Raw genomic sequence first — 20,558 nt, 5'->3', positions numbered from 1 at the left:
CTAATGATGACATCTTGGTTATTAAAGTTTTTGTTGATGATATAATTTTTGGAGGAGAAGATGGATTGTGTAAAGACTTTTCTAATAAGATGAAGGAAAAATTCGAAATGTCTATGATTGGGGAGATAAAATTCTTTTTAGGATTGTAGATTTCACACACTGATAAAATTATATTCATAAATCAATCAAAGTACTTGAAGGAATTACTAAAGAAATTTGGCATGAAAAACTTTAAACTGGTAAGTACACCTATGACTACAACTGATAAACTATCATTGAAGAATGAATCAACACCTGTTAATTCAACAAGATGCAAGTCTATGATAGGAGGTTTACTGTATTTGACACAAACAAGACCTGATATTATGAATGCAATATGTATTGTTTCAAGATTTCAGAGTAATCCTAATGAAAATCATGAATCAACAGTAAAAAGGATTTTCCGGTATCTACAAGGCACAACAAATCTTGGTTTATGGTATCCTAAAGATGAATTTTTTTGATTTATGTGCATACACAGATGCAAATTGGGCAGGAGATGTAGATGACAGAAAAAGCACCACCGATAGAGCATTTTTTCTTGGCAGCAGACTAATTTCATGGTTGAGCAAGAAACAAAGTTGTACATCATTATCAATAGCAGAATCAAAATATGTTGCAGCAACAACTAATTGTACATAGGTACTATGGATTAAGCAAATGTTGAAGGACATAAAGGTAAAATGCACAGAACCTATAATCATTTATTGTGATAATATGACAGCAATTGATATATCAAAGAATCCAGTATTTCACTCAAAAAATAAACATGTTTCTATCAAATTCAATTTTCTGAAAGAGAATGTTGAAGCAAAAGAAGTGAAATTGGTTAATGTGAATACTAAAGAGCATATTGCAAATATCTTTATTGAGCCTTTGCCTAAAGAAACTTTTGAATATCTAAGAGATCAACTTGGAGTTATACCCTCACCGGTAGAAACTTAGATAGTTGGAGCATGGCATCAGACCGACATAATTAATAGAGAAAACTTTTTTCTGGCTTTGATGAAGGAGAGCTACTTCTCAGGGGGAGTAGATTGAATAAATGTGGTTATAACAATTGGTATTTGTAACAAGTTCTATGAATTGATTGTATTTGGTTTTGTATTGCTTTGACATTTGATGTCAAAGGGGGAGAGATATCTATGGAAAACACATTATCTTTTGGGGGGAGAGATTGTTACTCTCTGTATCTCTATTTTAATGATCTCTTTGGGAGATTGTTGGTTTTTGGTTTTTGGCATTTCTGCTTTGGCACTTAGATGGTTTTTCCATCTTGTGTGTCCATCAATGCCAAAGGGGGAGATTGTTGGTATTATGGATGTGTTGCATTGGTTTTGTCATTGATGTCAACACTTGTCAAACACTTGAGAATACTTGGAGATCTTTGGTTATGTTCACCGACATGTTCAGTGACTTATGCACAGTCACCGATATCTGGTTCACCAACAGCTTATATTATTCATCGACACTGAGGATGATCTGTTATCATCTCGAGATTACTTGGTTATGTTGAAGACATTGATTAGACACTTGGTTTTGGTGATTTGGTCATTGATCTAATCGGGTTTGCATATTTGCTGTTACTGGCAAATAGGTCTAGGTTATGGACCGACAAGCATTATCTATTCCAGATCAGCACGACATGTTATGGAGATGATTTGTTATTATTGTAAATGCATTGAGCCGACATCATGCATCGCATATTGATTCATTTGTAATTGATTTTATTGTAATATCTTAATGAGCCGACCTACACATTTGGTCTTAGGTTTTGGTATATATGTAAAATCTCATTTATGAGATTAAGTAGTAGAGGAGTGTGAAAAATTATTGTAATAAGGTATATGCGAATATAAGCAGAGCTATACACATAGACATCATTTAAGATTCAAGGAGGATTTTGAAGAAGACAATCAAAGCTTAACCGGTACTGAATCCAACATATGAAGATGCTATTTTGAGCAGTACATTATCATTGGATTTAACCATCCAATTGTAGTCAGTGTGACTCCCATTTTGTGATTGAGCAGTGAGCTCTAGGCAGTTGGCCTTTCTCTGCATGTGCAGACCCCATTTGTACACACATACTATCTGTAGTAGTATCATCTGATTGTGGGTAAGGTTTCCCACCGTGGTTTTTCCCCTTACAGGGTATCCACGTACAAATAACTATGTTATGTGTTATTTGTTTTTCTATTTCATGCATTAAACTTTACCGGTACTGTTATTAACTGCTAAATTGTCTACTGACATTAAAGTTTGGTTTACCGGTATTATGCACTAAGTTTGGTTAAGTTAGTTTTGGTTTACCAATATTTATGCACTTATGCACTAAATTAGTAGATGCAAAGTGGATTTGAAGCTATCACTTTTCCATTGAGATTCTTTGTTGCACAAACAACATTTTCTAGATGACCTACCAATTGATCTCATGTACTACAAAAATTTATTCAAAAAAATTGACCTAATTTACACACCTCTATGACATGCCCATTGCACACCCAAAACTATTTTTGCATTTAGAAGGAAACTCTAAATAGATAACCCTCTAGCTTACTAAAATCTATTTTTCTAAATAGATAACCCTCCCCCCAAAAATAGCTTTATAGGAGGGTCAAATGTCAAATTTGAGGCCCCCATAGTTTTTTAATTCAAAGATGATTAGTAGGTCAATGCAACACTTGTGGAGGAGGAGGCGACGTGGCACAATCTGATTGTCAACACGATAACATTCCCGGGAGAGTTATGTGGGATCCACCGTAGGTGCGTATTTTCATGGAGTACGGTCTTGATGACGTCAGCATTGGGGATAGACATTCCGTGCGAGCAACAAATAAAACGCAAGGCAAACCCCTGAGATCGGGTCGTCCGACGTGGCATGCACGAATGGTGTATTGACACTCTCTCCAAATACTAAAACAAGCATGTAGCCGCTCCCGAGCCGCCACGTGTCAAATAGACTGTCCGGATCATTAGGGCGTGGACTTTTACGGGCACGCATGGCAGTTGGTGAATGTAATTTCTATTTTTAATTTGATTTTACCATAAGCTGGCGGTAAATTTGGAGGTCGGAGGATGATGACACATTTGCACAGAACGCTTGGTTGGTTTAGAAACAAAAACGAGAAATTGGTGTGGAGATTTTGAGAAGTGCAGATGACGAAGAGGGAAGTGTTGTGCGTGGCTGATCAGACCAGTCGGCTACACGTTAAGATTATCAGGCATCGGGCGGTGAATTTTTTACCCAGGGCTCAGATTTTTTTGGGCTGAAAATGGTTTTATAGGGTCTAAAGAGTGTTTTTTTTTTTTTTTGGGGTGGTTTTTAAGGGTTTTGAGAGTTTAAGATGGTTATGTGAGGAATTGAGCGTGGTTTTGTGAGATGGAAACCAGCCGATCGGACGGCGGGGCGTCTCTGCCTCCTCGCAAGAGGTTGCTGGCAGGGTTGAAACAGAATGGGTGGTTTTGCTCTGCGGAAGAGAAGGCGGTTTCCAAGAAAGATGAAGGCCGGGACTGTAAGGGTTACGATTGCTGTGCGACCTGCGGCATCAAAGACGAGGATAATGTCAAAGTGAAGAGTGGCACAAGGTTTGTTTCATTTTGCAGTTCTTGTAATGCCCTGCTGAATTCTGGTGCGATTTGTTGTTATTGTTACGGGAGGATTGCGAATGATAAGGAATTATCCGTTACACTTTGTTGCTGCAAGTGCCAGCATCGCGTGCACTGCGACTGCATTACTAAACATGATTCCTCTGGCAGCGTTTGCCATGATCCGAAGTACTTTGTATGCGGGGATTGTACACAATTTAAGGTGCCTTTGAACGTGGTTGGTAATGGTTGCAGAGTTGATGTGCCTGGGCTAGGGTTAGGGTTAGAGTCTGACGGCCAGGACAAGAAAGGGTTAGGATTTGAGGGACAGGAAAATGGAGAATTAGGGTTAGGGTTTGATGTCCGGGACAGGGGAGAATTAGGGTTAGGGTTTGATGTTCATGGTAAGGGAGAATTAGGGTTAGGTTCAGGGTTAGCTGTTTCCTGCAATTCGAATGCTGGAGGCTGTGCCTCTGGTGGAGAAAGCGTTGTATTTTCTGTAGATAAAAATCCAGTGTCGTCTGTACATAAATCTTTAGGTTTGAAAACATTGATGGAAAATTGCAAGCCTGCCGAGGCTTGTAGCACTACTGAGTCGAAAATTGTAGATGCTGAAGATGAATTGAGGGAGGGAATTGCTAAATATAAATTGAGAAAGAGTGATTTGTTGTTAAAATCGCCTCTTGAGCTTGAGGAGCTTGTGGCAGAGGCCAAGGCTGCTGTGTCGAGGACAGCAGAGGTTGTGGCTGTGGCCAAGGATACAGCATTTAGAAAAGCGGAAGAGGCTGTGAAGGCGGCTGCTGTGGCAAAGGAGGCTTTGAATATAGCTGCTCTTGTTGCTCGGGAGGAGAGGGAGATCAAAGCAGCTGTTAGAAGTAAACATTCTTCAAAGCAGGGTACAAATAGAGTTTTAAACAGACATAGCAAAATTGAGGAAAATGAAGTGAAGGAAGATGTAGGAACATTTTCGAGGAAAATGTCTGTTGTTGACGATGAGGAGCTGGCACGCCGACTTCATCGTGCAATCAATAGTTCTCCCAGAATTTCTCGAAATACAGTCTCATTGGGTGAGAGAGGCATGGGAAGGCTCAGAGTATCTGATTCTTCTATGGCACATTCACATCGATCAGTGGTGCCAAAGCAGCAAACTCGGCTGAGAATTCCATCCTTAAAGAAGCAGGAACAGAAGCTACAGAGTAAGTCAGAGAGTGTCAACTGGGGGAAGCTTGCTCACAAAAGAGAGCCTGGTAGTCAAAGTGCATGTGGTAAGTTTGTAGGCAGTCCTATCAATAAACTTTTACAAACCTTAGATCACTCAGAGACAGAATCATCAGTGGGTCTTCTCGCTCTGAATCAGGATCCTTCAGTTCATAAGCCAATTGAAGCTGATATGAGGCATTTAAGTAATTGTGCAGTGACAGAAGTACCTTTTTCTGACTATGACGAAAAGGCTTCAGATGCAGGTAGGGTTTTGAAAGAACTTGCTATCTGTAATTATAGTAGCACTTTCGTGAAAGATGAGAATGGTCAGCCTCTGCAGCCAGAAGTTGGTAATTTGGAGAAACTGGCAGAAACAGTTGCTGTGGTCATTGAAGAAGAAAATTATCGATGTGAAGAGGATAGGGTGGACAAGTGTATAAAGGAAGAAGCAGCGAGCTGCTCCAATAAACCAATTGAGCCTGTTGGTGGACAACAGAGTCCAGAACCTGGAGAGGCAAGTAGTCAGACGCATGCAGGAGTCAAAAGGAAACGACCATCCCTAGATCTTCTTAAAACTAATGAATGTAGAATAAGATCTTCTAAGAGTAGCAGAACATCTGTCCAAGTTGGAAACTGCCATGGTGGAGTTGCGGTGGATAACAAAGGTTCTCCTATTTCCGATGACAACACAATAAGATCGCATGGAAGACGATCACATTCAAGAAGCAAGTCAGAGAGGAGAACAAAGTCCATATCAGGTGATTTTCCTCAAGAAAGTCAGGGCTCTGCACGTGGAGTAGTAGCTTGGCCTCAGGATAAATTGAAACCATCCCAAAGCTATGCAGGAAGTGTGAATTTAACTCCTCTCCGGGCTGCTCCTCAAATGCATCTGCAATCCTCTGCCTTTGCAAGTGGACTGTCACGGAAACACTCTTAGCCAATGCAGGTAATTAATTAAATTAAAACTACTAATTTTTCTGATTCAAAATATGCACAACATTTATTTGAGATTGATTGCACTTGATCACGGCCATTCCAGTTTCCTTTAGAAGTGTAGTTTAAGCTGATAAAGATTGTATCCTTTTGTTCTCTGTAATTTTTTGCCTGTTCTGCAAATACTTATTTTGTAGATTGAGTTGGCAAATACATATTTTTACTGCCTATGTAGAACTGAGGACGTTGATGTGATTGTATACCTTTTAGGACATTGTGTTTACTCTGGAACCTATTCACTGTATAGAATGCCAGGTTCTTGATGTGTTTGTATAGATAATAGAACATTGATTTTGCTTTGGAACCCCTACTGCTGGCTTAGAACATTAAATTGTTCATGTGTTTATATAAATATTAGATATAGTGATATTGCATTTGGCTGTGTACCCTGTACAGAAGCAATCTTCACTTTTGCTTCTCTTACCAAAATGCAAAAAGAAAAGCCAAAATAAAAAGGAAAAAAGCAAAAAGTAAAAAAAGAAAGGAAAATGCCAATTTGAATTTATTTATTGCAAAAAATGAATATTTTGGAGACAGTGATATTATACTATAAACAAAAAAGTTGAGTTTATGCAAAATAAGTTAGGTTGTATAAGAAAGGCTATAGATGGTCAAACAATAAAAGAAAATGATCATATGTTGAATTCACAAGAGAAAACCACAAGGAATATTGTGGGGTACAAGAATCTACTCTTAAGTTTGGTTCTCCCCTGGTGATTAGAAACACAAACTATGGCTTTTATCGTCCATGTAAGACTTCGATCATCAAATATACTAATAATGATTCATTAGGTACGATGCATTTATCCACATCTTTGGTCTGTATTGATTCATTAGGGAAGATACATTGATCATTGTCATTGGTCAAACACTGTAAATTCACTTTAAATCTGAGTTTTCAGAATGTTCTATTCTTGGCCATCCATCTTAATTTAAACTGGATTTTTAAGATAATATTTGTGACCACCTGTTTTTACTTTATTCATTATTTGACAAAAAACCAATTAACATTACACAAACCAACAGGTTCAAAGGTTTAAGTTATGGAGCCTTGATATAAGGTTATTGTATTTGTCTTTTTATGTGAGGATCTTTTAGGCTGGAGTATAAGTGACTAGGTATATTGAGATAAATTAGATTTTACTCTGGCTAGTGGTGCACACTTCCTTGGAATTGTGCAGTTGTGTAGGTTTTTACAGTGGGTTCTACGTGGTTAGGGTTAGGGCAAAGTTACATATTTGTTGGGCAAAATCAAGTTAGCATTTGGGTTGTGAAAATGGCCTCATTTGGGAAGAATCCTTACATCTCTAATTTATCTGGAAGATGAATTGCATTACATAGATAGACAGCCAAACTTCTTCATGCCATCAAGTCTGACTTGCTAAAAGATGCTACTTCCTGCCATCAAGTCTGCTTTGCTAAATACATCTGAGGCTACAAACAAAAAAATCCATACCCAAGCCAAAATGCCTTTGAAACACCACTTTTCAAAACAATGGGAAGATGTTAAGAATTACATTTCTCAAGGCTTCTATCCTGCATTACCACCCACAGATTTTAAAGAGCCAAAGGCTAATTTTGACAATAGAGAGCCAAGTCAGCCTATTTTTTCAACAAAACCTGCAAAATAGATTTCAGACGACTGAAGACTACCCAAATTAGCATGCTTTCTAAGAATGCTATTCTCCAGATTTTACTACAACAAAATAAGGTCTTCATCAGGGAGGGTTATGCAAATATTCCACTCACGAGACATAGAATCTGGCACTCTGACCTCCATCGTGTGAATAAAGTCCTGAGCGATTGAGGCTCTAGCATTTGCAACCTCTGAATTTGCAAGCCCTTCCTTTCCAAGCACCTCCTTAACAAAATACAGAGCTGTAAGATCCTGGATACTAACGTCCTGCAGAAACACTGATCTGACACAACTATCGCATAGGGGAAATCTCTCTGCGAAAACTACATTTCATGATGCCCTTGGGCCTTAACAGATGAACACACCTTCCAAAAACCTGCACAAACAAAACATCCACAGCATAACCACAGAAAATCTAGCTACAGAGAAGAAAGCGCTGCTGCAGAAAATGAACAGGGAAGGCTCTATATGTTATGCGAAGAAACAAACCATGAAGCTGTGGGTTGCAAGGCACACATTGTAGGAGTTAACTAAAAATCATCTCACTTACAATATCATGCCCCTTCAAACCATGAATCTGCAGGCTGCAAGGCACACCTGGTAGGAGTCCAAATCATCTCACTTCCCATTAATTATGCCCCTCCAAACCATGATAAATAATTATTAACAATCATTTTGAAAACTGGAAAAAGAATGGATGCTAGGAGGAATCAAATCCTTCACATGCTTGGTATCTTTCCCCAATTTCTCCTTAATGCTTCACACATATGGATCCAAGCTAACCTTTGACGAGAAAGTAGATTGGTCATCAGCCAACTCTTTAGCAACTCAGTTGCATTCACAGAAACAATAGCTGAAAACAATCAAGTTGAGTTGTTTGCATAAAATCTGTTATTCATCAAAGTACTAACCAAACGCCAGTTATACAAATTTTTTTCACTAATCTGTTGAGCCCAAAAAGAATTCACCGTCTATCTCCAAATTCTTCCACCCTGAAGTAACTGCCAATTTAATCCCATTTAAAACAGTCAGAGCCTTTGCCTCATTATTGATTTTGGCCCCTAAGAAGAAAGAAGCTACTTTGATAAAAGCTCCCGAAGATGACTGAAAGCAATATCTGCTCCCTCCAAACCTGGCTTGCTTCACTGCTCCTTAAAATTTCATTTTCAAAACATCATACGTAGGTGGTATCCAGAAAGAATACAGTATGCAACTGCTTAGTGTTGATTATACATTTAACAGGGTCAACTATTATTAATGTTAAAACATAATGAGTTTTGTTTTTTGATAATTAAAGTGAGGGGTAATGGCCCTCTCCCATTATATTATGACATTGAAAATGGGACCACAAGACAGATACACATTTAATGACAAAATGGATTGCCATTTATTGACAGCATAGATTCAGAACATTGGTATCCTTTGCATGACAAAATAGATTCTGACTGTAACCAGCTACATACATACTGTTAATACATAGTTTGATATTAACCCTATCATACTTGACTTCCCCTTGAAAAAGGGCCTTACTAACTAACTACAAAATGGTAACTATTACTAACTGCAGATTGACATTGCATTAATCTGAAAAAGGAAGCACCAAATCAACAAGAGAGAACACAGATCTAACCAAATTATGTAATTAGAAATTGCTCGACTTTGGGCCGTAGGATCCATTATTTTGCTTGACCAAGGCCATGCGATGAGCCAAAGACTTAATTGTATTTTTGCCTTTGCCACATTGAATCATTCTTGAAGTGGAGAAGATTTCTCTGTTTGATTGAGATTCACCACCTCCAACTGTTGGGTATTATGCACGTGGGCCACAACCAACTGCAAGGAAGCGTTGAATGGCTGCCAACCATTTGATTATGGCTTCCATTTAAGCTTCATCAAACCTCACCATTTGAATAGAGACCAAACTGTGAAAGAAATAACCAATGCAGTGCAAAGAAGAAATCTTGGTGGGGTTGGCCATAACCATAGCTTCTGATAGACCCATTTTGAACTTCTCCCAAAAACAAAAACAATTGAGGGCTTTAGCCAATTCTTCAACTGTGGTGATAGTGAGGATATTGTTTACCGACATGGAGGAGATTCAAGAATTTACTTGATCGTGCCTAGCATCCTCCAAAAAATCTTGCCCTAATATTTGTTGATTTCTTAGCTCAGAGGAAATTCTGCATAGGTTCAGTGTGAATGTGTTGGAAGTGGTTCAAGTTATTATATTTTGCATTTCACTTTAATAAAAAAAGGAATGTCTTTTATTTAGCTAATAATGCCTAATAAAGTGTAGATATACGTTAATGATATAGACTAATCTTCCAACTCATCTCTTGCAAGAGATAAGGAGCTTTTTGAAGATTAGATTTTTGCTAAATAGTATAAAGACAGGTGCAAGATAGAAGAAATATATACAATGATAAATTGTCATGCAGTTGCCTGCTAAACAATTTTGTAGAGGTTTCCTTGTAAGTTATTTGAAGGAATGAAAAGTTGAGTTGAAGGTTTAATTATTTGGGTAATTTTTTCTGCTTTTGTTGTCAAAGTTTCAATTATAGAACATTAGAACTTAAGTTGTCTCGGTTGAAACTCTTCATGGTATCGGAGAAGATTGTAATGATTGTGTGAGAAATTTTTAAGGCTCTTGTGGGATTCTCTCAAGGAAAATTGCAACTGGTTTTTGAAGAATTTGTGGGCTGGTTTGAACTGAAAATCACACCATTTACAAGGCAAAAAAATTGCGACTAGTTTTTTGTAAAATAGCAGAAGTATTTTATTGTTGAAATTTTTGTGTGCCACTTTTATTTGCGAATTGTGACACCAGGGAAGGTGAGAAATTGCAGAGCTTTTTAATAAAAAAATCACAACTAATTCTCTGCAAAATCGTGAGAGTTTTATATCCAAATATTGTCAAACTTTTTTGTTGTAAAACTGTGATTGAATTTTTTCTCAAAAATACACTTTTTTTTTTGCTGATTTTTACAGCCCATGCAGCTAGGGCACATAAGACCAATAAATCAAGGTTTTCAGGATCCATAGCTAGGGCAAATTTTTAAGGTATTTTTCACTTTTTTTGAGCGTTTATTTTTCTAGATTTGGGATTTTCATGAAAGAAGAAAAATAATGGCATTAGATAGCCTTAGATTTGAGGATAGATTGGAAGGTGCAGAAAATTTGTTTTGCTTTGGAAAATCAGAATATCTTTTTTTTTGGAAGAGAATGAACTCTGGGATATCGTAAAAGATGAGGTGCTTCCACCTATAGATTCTCAACACTTGGCAACTCAAAATAAAGAATTAAAGCCAAGTGGATAATCATGGATGGGGTAAAGGATCATTTAATTCCTCATTTATCTGAAAAGAAAACAACCAAGCATATTTTTGATGCTTTAGTTAGTTTTTACCAAAATAAGAACATAAACAAGAAGATGATATTTCAAAACAAACTTACATTCAATGAGATGACTAAATTAGATTCAATTATCAGTTATGTTATAAAGGCCACACAACTTCGTGACTAACTTGTAGCAGTTGGGGAGAAGATTGAAAATGTAGAGCTAGTGAACTTGGCATCAAACGGTTTCACATCTTCATGGCAAGCATTTGTATATTTGTATATAGGGTATTTGTGCCCAAGAGAATCTTCATTTTTTTGCAAGATTGTGTGACGACTCTTTCGAAGAGGAAACTGGTATCAAGTTAGAAGTGAGTCACTTTCACATCATCGGTTGTCTAGTTTTCGTTCATATACTTGTAGAGAAGAGGACCAAGTTGGAACCTTCCAATATGAAGGGTTAATTTGTGGGTGACAATGAGTTGTCAAAGGTCTATAGGGTCTATGTTTTTTAGCAAAGGAAGGTAAGGAAGACTTTGCATCTAGGAAGTCCCATGAGCTAATTCTAGTAACAAAAGATGAGGAGCAATATGCTTCAAAGGTTGAGTCTTTGTCTCCAAAGATATCTTTTGTTTCTAGTTTAGAAGAACAATCTTAGATTTTTGCCCTTTCCACTTCTATTAGAAGACTTTATGGTTCACATAGACATTGAGAGACACTGATGAGCATGTTGAGGTTCCTAGGAGCACATTTAGGGAGAGCAAGCTTTTGAAGACGTTTCCAAACTACATGATGTTAATGAGTCAGAGTAGTATCATAGATTTAGAGCCTTCCGACTTCTTGGAAGCAGTAGATCAATAGGTTTGGTAGGATGCTATGGTGGAAGAATACACATCGATCATTAAAAATTATATATGGGACATAGTACAAAAAATGAAAGGGAAATTAGTTGTGAGTTCCATTTGGCTCTACAAAATCAAGCATGCAGCAGTGGTAGCATTGAGAAGTTAAAAGCAATGTTTGCAGTGATATGGTTCTCCTAGAAAGAGGGAGTGGACTATGAAGAGACATTTGCTCGAATTGCTAGATACACTTCCATTAAAATAGTTATATCTTTAATTTTATTAATGAGATGAAAGATACATCAAGTGAATGCTAAGACAACTTTTCTTAATGGTATCATTGAGGGAGAACTGTATATTGAACAACCTTAGGGCTTTGAGGTAAATGGGAACGAATTCCTTGTTTGCATGCTTAAGAAAAGCCTATGTGGACTAAAATAGGCACTTGGTATTCCGAGATAGATGAATATCTGCAAAGAATGGGCTTCATCAAAACTGAAGTAAATCCTAATCTATATTATATAATTGTCGGGACTGATCTGCTTATTTTGGTGTTATATGTAGATGGCATGTTAATTACAAGAGTAGGATAGTCCGTTGCAGGGTGCAACGCAAATTTAGTTGTTGAGTTTGAGATGAAGGCCATTGGCATGATGCATTACTTTTTCAGTTTAGAGCTTTGGGAAAAACTAGGGGAGATCTTTCTTGGGTGAGGTAAGCATGTAGTTGAGATCCTGAAGCAATTTTGGATGGAGGATTGCAAGCATATAACCATACCTATGATCACTAATCTGAAGAAGGTTACTGTAGAACACAGGTTTACTACTACTGAGAGCGGGGGGGGAGGGGTGTGAATCAGTAGTAAATAAAACTTCAATCTTTTTATAATTAATTCTTAAACAACTTAAACTTTTAAAGAGCTTCAATCTGAAAACTGAAAGAAATGCACAATAAAGACAATGCACAAGATTTACGTGGAAACCCAGGATGGTTAAACCACGTTGAGAGCGCTGCTAGGATCTACTGTCCTAATCCAGCCTCATGATTGAAACTTCAATTACAAAGTTTAAGGGCACCAACCATAAGGAGTCACCTAACCCCTATCTATATGAGCACCAACCCTCCAAATACCCAATGTCTTGAGCACCAACTCAAGAATTTAGATATACAAGATATTGTCAACCACCATCTCAAAATCACCAGATTTTACAATGACAAAAACAGATACAAAACTTTTAAAGTCTGAACAATACTGTCCTTGAATAAAACGAAGTAAGAAAGTACTGAATGCACAGTGATCAATCTGAAAAGTATACTCAAAAACCAGGAATTCAATTCTGAATATCAATGTCTCTGTAAATTTCTGCATGATACAAAGACCAATCTGAAAAGTGATATGTCACTGTGAGACAGCGAATAAAGTCACTTCAAATTGCTGTCAACTATTTAGATAAAATACTGAAAACAGAACTGCAATGTTATCACCGATCAAAGTTCTATCAAAATGGCAGCATACTGAACAATTAAACTGCAATGATATCACTGGTAGGGCACAGATGAGTACTTATATTTTAAAGAACTGTCACTATAATATCAATCTTTAAATGATTGTGAAACAATTGCGATTATGCCTGTCACACCTATGATAAATGCAGTCAAAGGATTTCAGATCGAACTTTCCTTCGTACTCACACGTCTTTACCGTAAGGAAGTCTAATCCTTCACAGAATTACTCAGTTCTAGAAACAAACATAAAAATCATTCTCGTGAATTGAAAGGTTTTTCCAGCATTTACATAATCATATGCTCCACACACAAAAACTCTTATACTCACAGCACACATAGCATTTATATAATTTCTATTAACCAGTTATGAACAGTTAAAAGAAGTTATAACCAAGTCCAACCTTTTCCTTAATGAACTTGTTAAAGCATTCTTCAAATCATCGCTTATCTTATTCTCTTAGTTACAACTGCTAACTTCCATCAGTTATAACTGGCTTCAACCTAACAACTAATCCCAACCAACAGCATATAATTAAATTCTTTGCTGCTTATAAAAAACAACAACGATATGCTCTTCTTGTGATGGTAATTCTTAAAGTTAGTTGGTATAAACTGTTGTAACTTCAAAAGACAGATAGCACTCAGTTTGAACCAAAACTGAATCAGAATGGAACCCAACTTTAATGACAGAGATACGTTTGAAGAACCATCTTCAACAATTAACTGGACATGCTGGTAAAAATAGATTTGCATTGTTTTCTTGCTGTAACATTGTCTTCTTGTTGGATTAGAATGACCCATGAGAACATCTGAGAAACGTATCATTCTGAAATAAATATTTATCATCATCACAGAATAATCATACTGTTGTGTATTAATCAAAATAGCAGATCCAGAACAGAGATAATGATATTTGAGACAAGAAGAATGTACAGAGATGAAAATTATAATGCTGAAAGTAAAAGTTTGGAAACAGCAAGCAGCACATGGACGTTGACATCAATGACAACCACAAAGGGTACTAAAAGTTACAACTTAGATTCATAGTTGATGGATCCCATGTTGTACATGCAACTAATAGGTTTTAATGTTTCATAATGTATTTGGTCAACATTAGATTAAACATATGTTTTGTGGGGTTAACACTTTGAGTCAGTTCATGGTGGAACCAATACAATATGGTTTGAGATATCTTAGAGATGGTGAAAAAGCTGCAAGGGTATAGGGATTCTGAATGGATAGGTAGTGTAATAGATGGGAAGATCACCATGGAGTGTTATACTAGCTTGGGTTCAACAATGATATCCTGGTTCAGCCAGAAGTAGACTTCTATGGCACTTAGCTAAGCAGAGGTTGAATGCATGGCAGCTAGTACTACCAGAGGTTATCTGGCTTTGAAAGTTGCTTGCGGATTCTGTGATTAGGAGTTGGCTCTCACAATCAATTATTGTGATAAACAGAGTTGTGTCAAACTTTATGAGAATATAGTGTTTTATGAAAGGTCTAATTACATAGAGATCAGATGTCACTTAATTCAAGACAAGATTTAGAAACAAGCAATTAAGCTCTATTATATTTCTATAGATCAATACATAGCTGATATTCTAACCAAGCCCTTAGCAAAAGGGAGGTTTGAAGCATTCAGAGACAAACTTGGATTGGTACAAAATTCCTTTCTTGCTGAGAGGAGTGTTGAGATTTTAACTTGAATAGGAGCTTCTGTATGTTGATTTTAGTCTTTTAGATTAATTCAATACTCAGAAAATAGGAATTTAACTTAATTTCCAGATTATATGAATTGCTATTAGTACTTAGGAATTTCCAGAATTAAGTAAAAGTTAAGAAATGAACAAAATGAACACACAACACACAAGTACCCTGGGAAAACCTCCTAGGAGGAAAAACCCAGCAAGAAAGATCCTCAGATCTGATTATGCCTTAAATACATTATTCTGATTACAACACTTATCTCTGATTGCTGTCCAAACAGCAAGTTGCCAAGGTGATGTAGAGTGATGCCCTAGTTGTAGATGATCAAGACATCCACCAGCAGAAGATAACTTCGACAGGCTGAAGCAGCATGTATCTAAATGTTCTTGCAGTTCACCAAGGAGCAGGTTCGCCAATTGTAGGAGGGCAGATCACATTTAGGAGCAGAGCAGATCGCATTGTATGTGTGATATGAAATATATATTTACTTCATTTGATGAACTCATATATATATCTTCCTCTAGGTATAAACCTCTAAAGTCGGCTTAGCATAAAATAACCTTTATTTTATTTATTATTATTCCTTAGCATGTTTTTATAAAGCCACATCAGGTGGCGTGAGGATAGGGTCTGCCCTATTTTATGTTGGTGTGAGAGAGAGGGCCCAGCCCTAAGAGTGGCGTGTGGGAGGAGAAGGGCCCAGCCCTAAGAGTGGCGTGTGAGAAGGGAGAGAAGGGCCCAGCCCTTGGCGGATTCCAATGTTGCCTTAAGGCAATTGGAATCCGCATTCTACCTAGTTACAATCAACACTGTACAGGTTCACTGCGAACATGTTGGAAGTGGTTTGAGTTTTTCTGTTCTGCATTTCACTTTTAGTAAAAAAGTGAAAGTATTTTATTTGGCTAATTAAGTCTAATAAAGTCTAGATATACATTAATGATTTAGATGTATCTTTAAACTCATCTCTTGTAAGAGATTAGAAGCTTTTTGAAGAATAGATATTTGCTAAAAGCCTAAATAGTATAAATATGGGCTCAAGATGCAAGAAACATATACAGTGATAAATTATTCTGCAGTTGTTTGGGGAACAATTTTAGAGGTTTACTTGTAAGTTTTTGAATGAATGAAAAGCTTATTTGAAGGTGTAATTATTTGTGTAATTTTTTTTTTATGCTTTCATAGTTCAAGGTTTCACTTTCAACTGTTGTATGATTGATGCAATGTTAAAAGAATAATTCAGGTCATAGAACATTAGTACTTAAGTTGTCTTGGTTGAAATTCTTCAATATTTCTTTGAATGGTTGTCATCGCATCTTCCATTAGAAGAAAATGGTCTCCTTAACTTAGTTCAAGTGATTTCTCCAATGAAGGCCATATGGTAGACACTAGCACCTAACACTAAGGATTCTGTGATAACCAGATAACAAAGCAAAGAACACACGGTGACTATAGAGTTGATGGAGAGATAAACACTTGTCTGGGAAGTGATACTTGGGTTCATTTATGATATAATATCACCAACCCTGCTACCAGATGATTGTACAACCAACCTTCAATGTGGAGCTAGGCTTACCTTGCTCTCATGAATCCACACACTTTCAAACCCCCGCCAATCCAATAGCCTATCATTTGAAATGATGGCTTTCAGCTGCTCCACCCTAATGATTTGATAAGTAGTTTGTGAGCTTATTCCCTCCCTATAGCAATGGGAGATTGAATATTCCTTTAGTGAATCAAGAAGCTCCAAGGTTTCTTTTAAGATGTATTGTATTTTATTGTTTAAAGACTCTTTTTCTGAGGCAGAGAATTATTACAATCGAATCACCTTTGATAATCACCTTATTTGGAGGACATGTTTTGAGCAGCTGCAGCCTGGTAGTAATGCTTCCACCTCTGCCTTGTTATTAGTTCCTGGGTAGAGTTTCTTTTTGAGGCAGCTTTGATCAATTTGCCATTAGAGTTTTGAATGATGCAATTAATTCCTGAAGGACCTAGATTTCTTCGAGATGTACCATCAAAATTCATTTTCCATGTTCCTGTCAGAGGATGAACCCATTTGATCATTGATTTGTTTGTACATGAAAATTTTATATTTTACCAATTTCATTGGTTTAATTTTTGTCGTGTCCGTTTTGAAAATATGTGGAGAACAGAAAAGAGATATCCCTGTTACTTGTTTGTAGATTTGCACTAAGCTGTGTAGTTGGCTCCATGGCCTCTACACCTATGCAGAGGTTTATAGTATAACCTCCTCATCAACCCTTATTTGTCAAGGAACTAGAAGTCTGGGATCCAAATTACACACAATCATTTAGTAACCTATGATGATTTTTTATTTTTTTTCACTCATTCTATGATGTCCCAAATGGGCTGGCACTTGGGCACCATGTTACCAGAGAAGTGCTAACAGGCTCCTTGGCTTTGTCCATGCCTTCATAGATATAGCTTCTTGTGGGCTTTGCTTTATTGACCACGTGAAGGAATAAGAAAAAAATTGGCAATAGATGACAATTTGATAGGTTGACCTTCAAAAACATTGAGTGAATTTTTTTAAAGATGACTGCCTGAATTGCTGCTAGTCTAGTATACTCCCGATTCTGAGCTGTCAGACTTGTGAGGCATTGAGTTGAGGCTGCAAACATTATATGACTCACTAAGTTTGTGACTTTGGGAGTACTTGAGATTCTGATGTTTCACAAAAGTGATCCTAAAATGTGTCTTGTTACACAAGAATTGTGATTCTTCTAATCCAAGTTACATTTATAGAAGCAAATTATTGCTGTAATTTCTGGTGCCCGTGGAGTAATTTAAAGGATTAGAGATTTGTGTCTGGATTGTAATTTTGATGAAGTCTACATTTTTTTCAATGTTTTGGAACTGTCATAATTAACAATGCAATGTGCCATCTTATAAATTGAAGAACTCTGTTACACTTCTTAAGATTCAGACTGAAACAAATATAAACCTTTTCAAATGATTACGCAACTTATCAATTATTGACACTTTTTGAGTTGGAAAAATTACAACAAATAAGATGCTTTTGAGTTGGGATCAAACATGGAATACCGGCAATGCATTTGTCATCATTAAAGAAAGTGGTTGTTGTTCAGTTATAAGGTAAGATAGTGAGCCTGTGTTGTTTTTTAAACAGTTAAGATTCTTGACTATGTATAATACACTTGAAGATTTATGTCAGTCATCCAATTCTTACTTAAAGACAATGTGCATGAGTCGTCTGTCATTGTTTTCAACAATTTCACTTATTTCTTTCAATTAAATTTCTTTTAAGTGACATGGTTATTAGTTACATAATTACATTAGAGAATAGCATTTTCTTTTCAAAATGTGATATTCCCAGCTTCAGTAAAACTTGTCTTTGTATGGGATGGTAAAATACTGCCATTTGATTGCTTATACATTCCTCAAGGTTTCTTGAGATGGATATCAAGATTATCCGATCCCTGATAAGTGTAGACATATCCTATGCACTGATGTTTTTTTAGTAAAATCTTCAACATGATAATTTTCTGGATCCTTGAAATAGATCATCTAACTTGTAAACTATTTTCCCAGTTCAGGATTACTCACGCTGCGTGTTCCACTTGAACTTTCAGATTTCAATGATAAAGTGTCTTGCGGCTTGGTACATTCTGAGATTTCGTGTAATGCCTAAGAATTTCAGAGGTTTTAGATTGCACACATTCTTAGTATAAGTGCTTTTTCCCACCCTGTAAATGATTCTCAAGGATCATCGAGTGATCTGTTTTTCGTGCCAATAAATATGAACAAGAATACCTTATACAAGCTATTTCAAGTGGCTCACTGCAAATTTCTTATGAAATAGGTATCAATTATCATTAATTGTTTGCAGTCTACCATGAACAGAGTTTAACATTTATTCTTGTTCTGCAAAGTCTGAGAAGTTTTTGAAGCCACTAGCTGTATTGATCTGGCAAATTTGGCTTCCTTGTGTAATATGGAGTCATCATCATCTATGATATGCATGTACATATCTCCCTTGTTCTTCTTCATGTTTGTGGTGGCCTGATATGGCCGCAGGCCTACCCAACATTTTTTGCTGTTTTCCTTTACAGCATTTTCAAACAGTGTTGTTAAATCATATGTAAATTCATTATCAGGTACGTCTTTTCTTCAAACTATTCAATGCTTCTTGGTATTGCACTCGTTGAGGAATTTCTGTTTACTGCAGTGAGTTGATGTTAACAGGACGATTGGTCTTTTGTCGTATCTTTGTTGAAATAGGAAGTTATACTTACTACTTTCTAGTGCATTGAGTTGTATGCTTCATTCAGGTGCAGCTGCTCTACTTGATGGGAGAAATAACGTTTTTATGATGCTATTACTTGTATCCTAGATCAGTCATTCGATTAAGTTTTAATAATAAGCACAATGGGAAGGAAATCCCGTTGAAATTGCAGTTGCCAAAATTATATGTATAAACCTCATTTTCATTTAATATAAAAATGGAGGGAATTTTTAGTTTGGTATTTATGTACCATCTCTTCCATTATTTTGGCCTAACCTTTTATTGTTGTTAATGGTTGAGTTTATGGCACTTTTTTGGGTGGTTTTGGCAGAAATGATTTCAGAGGATATTATCTCATGTATACAGTGATTTTTTCATGATTTCTCTTGGCTACATATTACAATTATGTTATCCTCGCTTTTACAAAGTTTCATCCTAATTTTTTCTGATCATGCTCTAAATCGAGAATCTATTCTACCTACTGTATTTTGTAGCATGGCATTAATAGTAACACTTATTTTGCTAGCCATACAAACATGGCAGTCAATTGCAGATTGATTTTATAATAATTGTATATATGCAATAGTTGAAAAATAATCTCTATGAAAAAAATGGCAAACTTGTTCATACCACCTACGAAGCAGAAGATCAAATCCCTTAATACAATCATTTACCACATGAAAATAAATTGGTTTGTTAAGCATGAAAATGTTATGAATAAATCTCCATGGATTTTAGGCACGAGGACAAAACCAAAACAGGTGGCCGAGTCTTGAGATTGGTGCAGTGTTGTTTGCAAACAGGATGAGCCAATCCAATAACCACATGGTAAATCCTAGAATAAGAGGCTCCATAGAAAATGGATGATTTAGCTTAATGATGGATCTTCAGATTGTATCAAGGTATTGGTTTCAAACTAAGATTGGAGAACCTCAAATTCCAATAATAATTGAGATTTTCAAAAGATGTTTACTTAAAGTTTCCCTCTATGTAAGGTCAATCTCTGAGAGCCATATATAATTAAACGAAAAATCTATCTCGATGGCGGTTTAAGGAACTGAGGTTTTTGGATATATATTTTAATCAGCAATTATCACATTTGCCCTCTTGATATAAATTCGACCCTTATTTTTATAATGAATGAATGCCCTTTTTGCGTGGGATCCATAAAGTTTGGCACGTGTTATAGCACTAATCTTTCGCAGTTTAAAGATATCGCAGAGAGAAACGCTAATTAATGAAAACATTAATAATAACAAACAATGGGATGTTGGAAAATAAAGTAGGGAATTTTTTTCTCTTGATCGTAATGTTAATTATGAGTCTAATTGAGCAAACATGGTAAGGTGTCCTGCAGTTTACATTGACAAGCATTTGATAACATTTGCTTCCATTGGCTGCGATGGAGGTCGCAACTAAATGTTAACTTTTCATTTTTTAA

The 20,558-nt window shown here is 36.4% G+C and overlaps 1 protein-coding gene across 5 annotated transcripts; it reads left to right on the top strand.

The window, feature by feature from the left end:
* The first annotated feature begins 3,100 nt into the window (after positions 1-3,100).
* On the top strand, positions 3,101-19,392 carry LOC131061271 (uncharacterized). Of its 5 annotated transcripts, none has more exons than XM_057994854.2 (2): positions 3,101-5,773; positions 19,164-19,392. In XM_057994854.2, the coding sequence occupies exon 1, from the start codon at positions 3,422-3,424 to the stop codon at positions 5,762-5,764; it is 2,343 nt and encodes a 780-aa protein (XP_057850837.1). In that variant the 5' UTR covers positions 3,101-3,421; the 3' UTR covers positions 5,765-5,773; positions 19,164-19,392. The 5 variants fall into 5 exon arrangements, with proteins under 5 accessions (XP_057850837.1, XP_057850835.1, XP_057850836.1 ...); XM_057994852.1 differs by lacking the exon at positions 19,164-19,392 and adding an exon at positions 18,465-19,015; XM_057994853.1 differs by lacking the exon at positions 19,164-19,392 and adding an exon at positions 18,429-19,015.
* Positions 19,393-20,558: the final 1,166 nt, after the last annotated feature.

This window comes from Cryptomeria japonica, chromosome 11 (genome assembly GCF_030272615.1).
Source record: "Cryptomeria japonica chromosome 11, Sugi_1.0, whole genome shotgun sequence".
In the NCBI taxonomy this organism is placed as follows: Eukaryota; Viridiplantae; Streptophyta; class Pinopsida; order Cupressales; family Cupressaceae; genus Cryptomeria; species Cryptomeria japonica.
Note: the sequence above shows the minus strand (reverse complement) of the source record. Positions and strands in the feature narration are given on the sequence as shown.

Coding starts and splice junctions, on each gene's coding strand:
- LOC131061271 (XM_057994854.2), top strand. CDS start 3,422: ATGGAAACCAGCCGATCGGACGGCGGGGCGTCTCTGCCTCCTCGCAAG.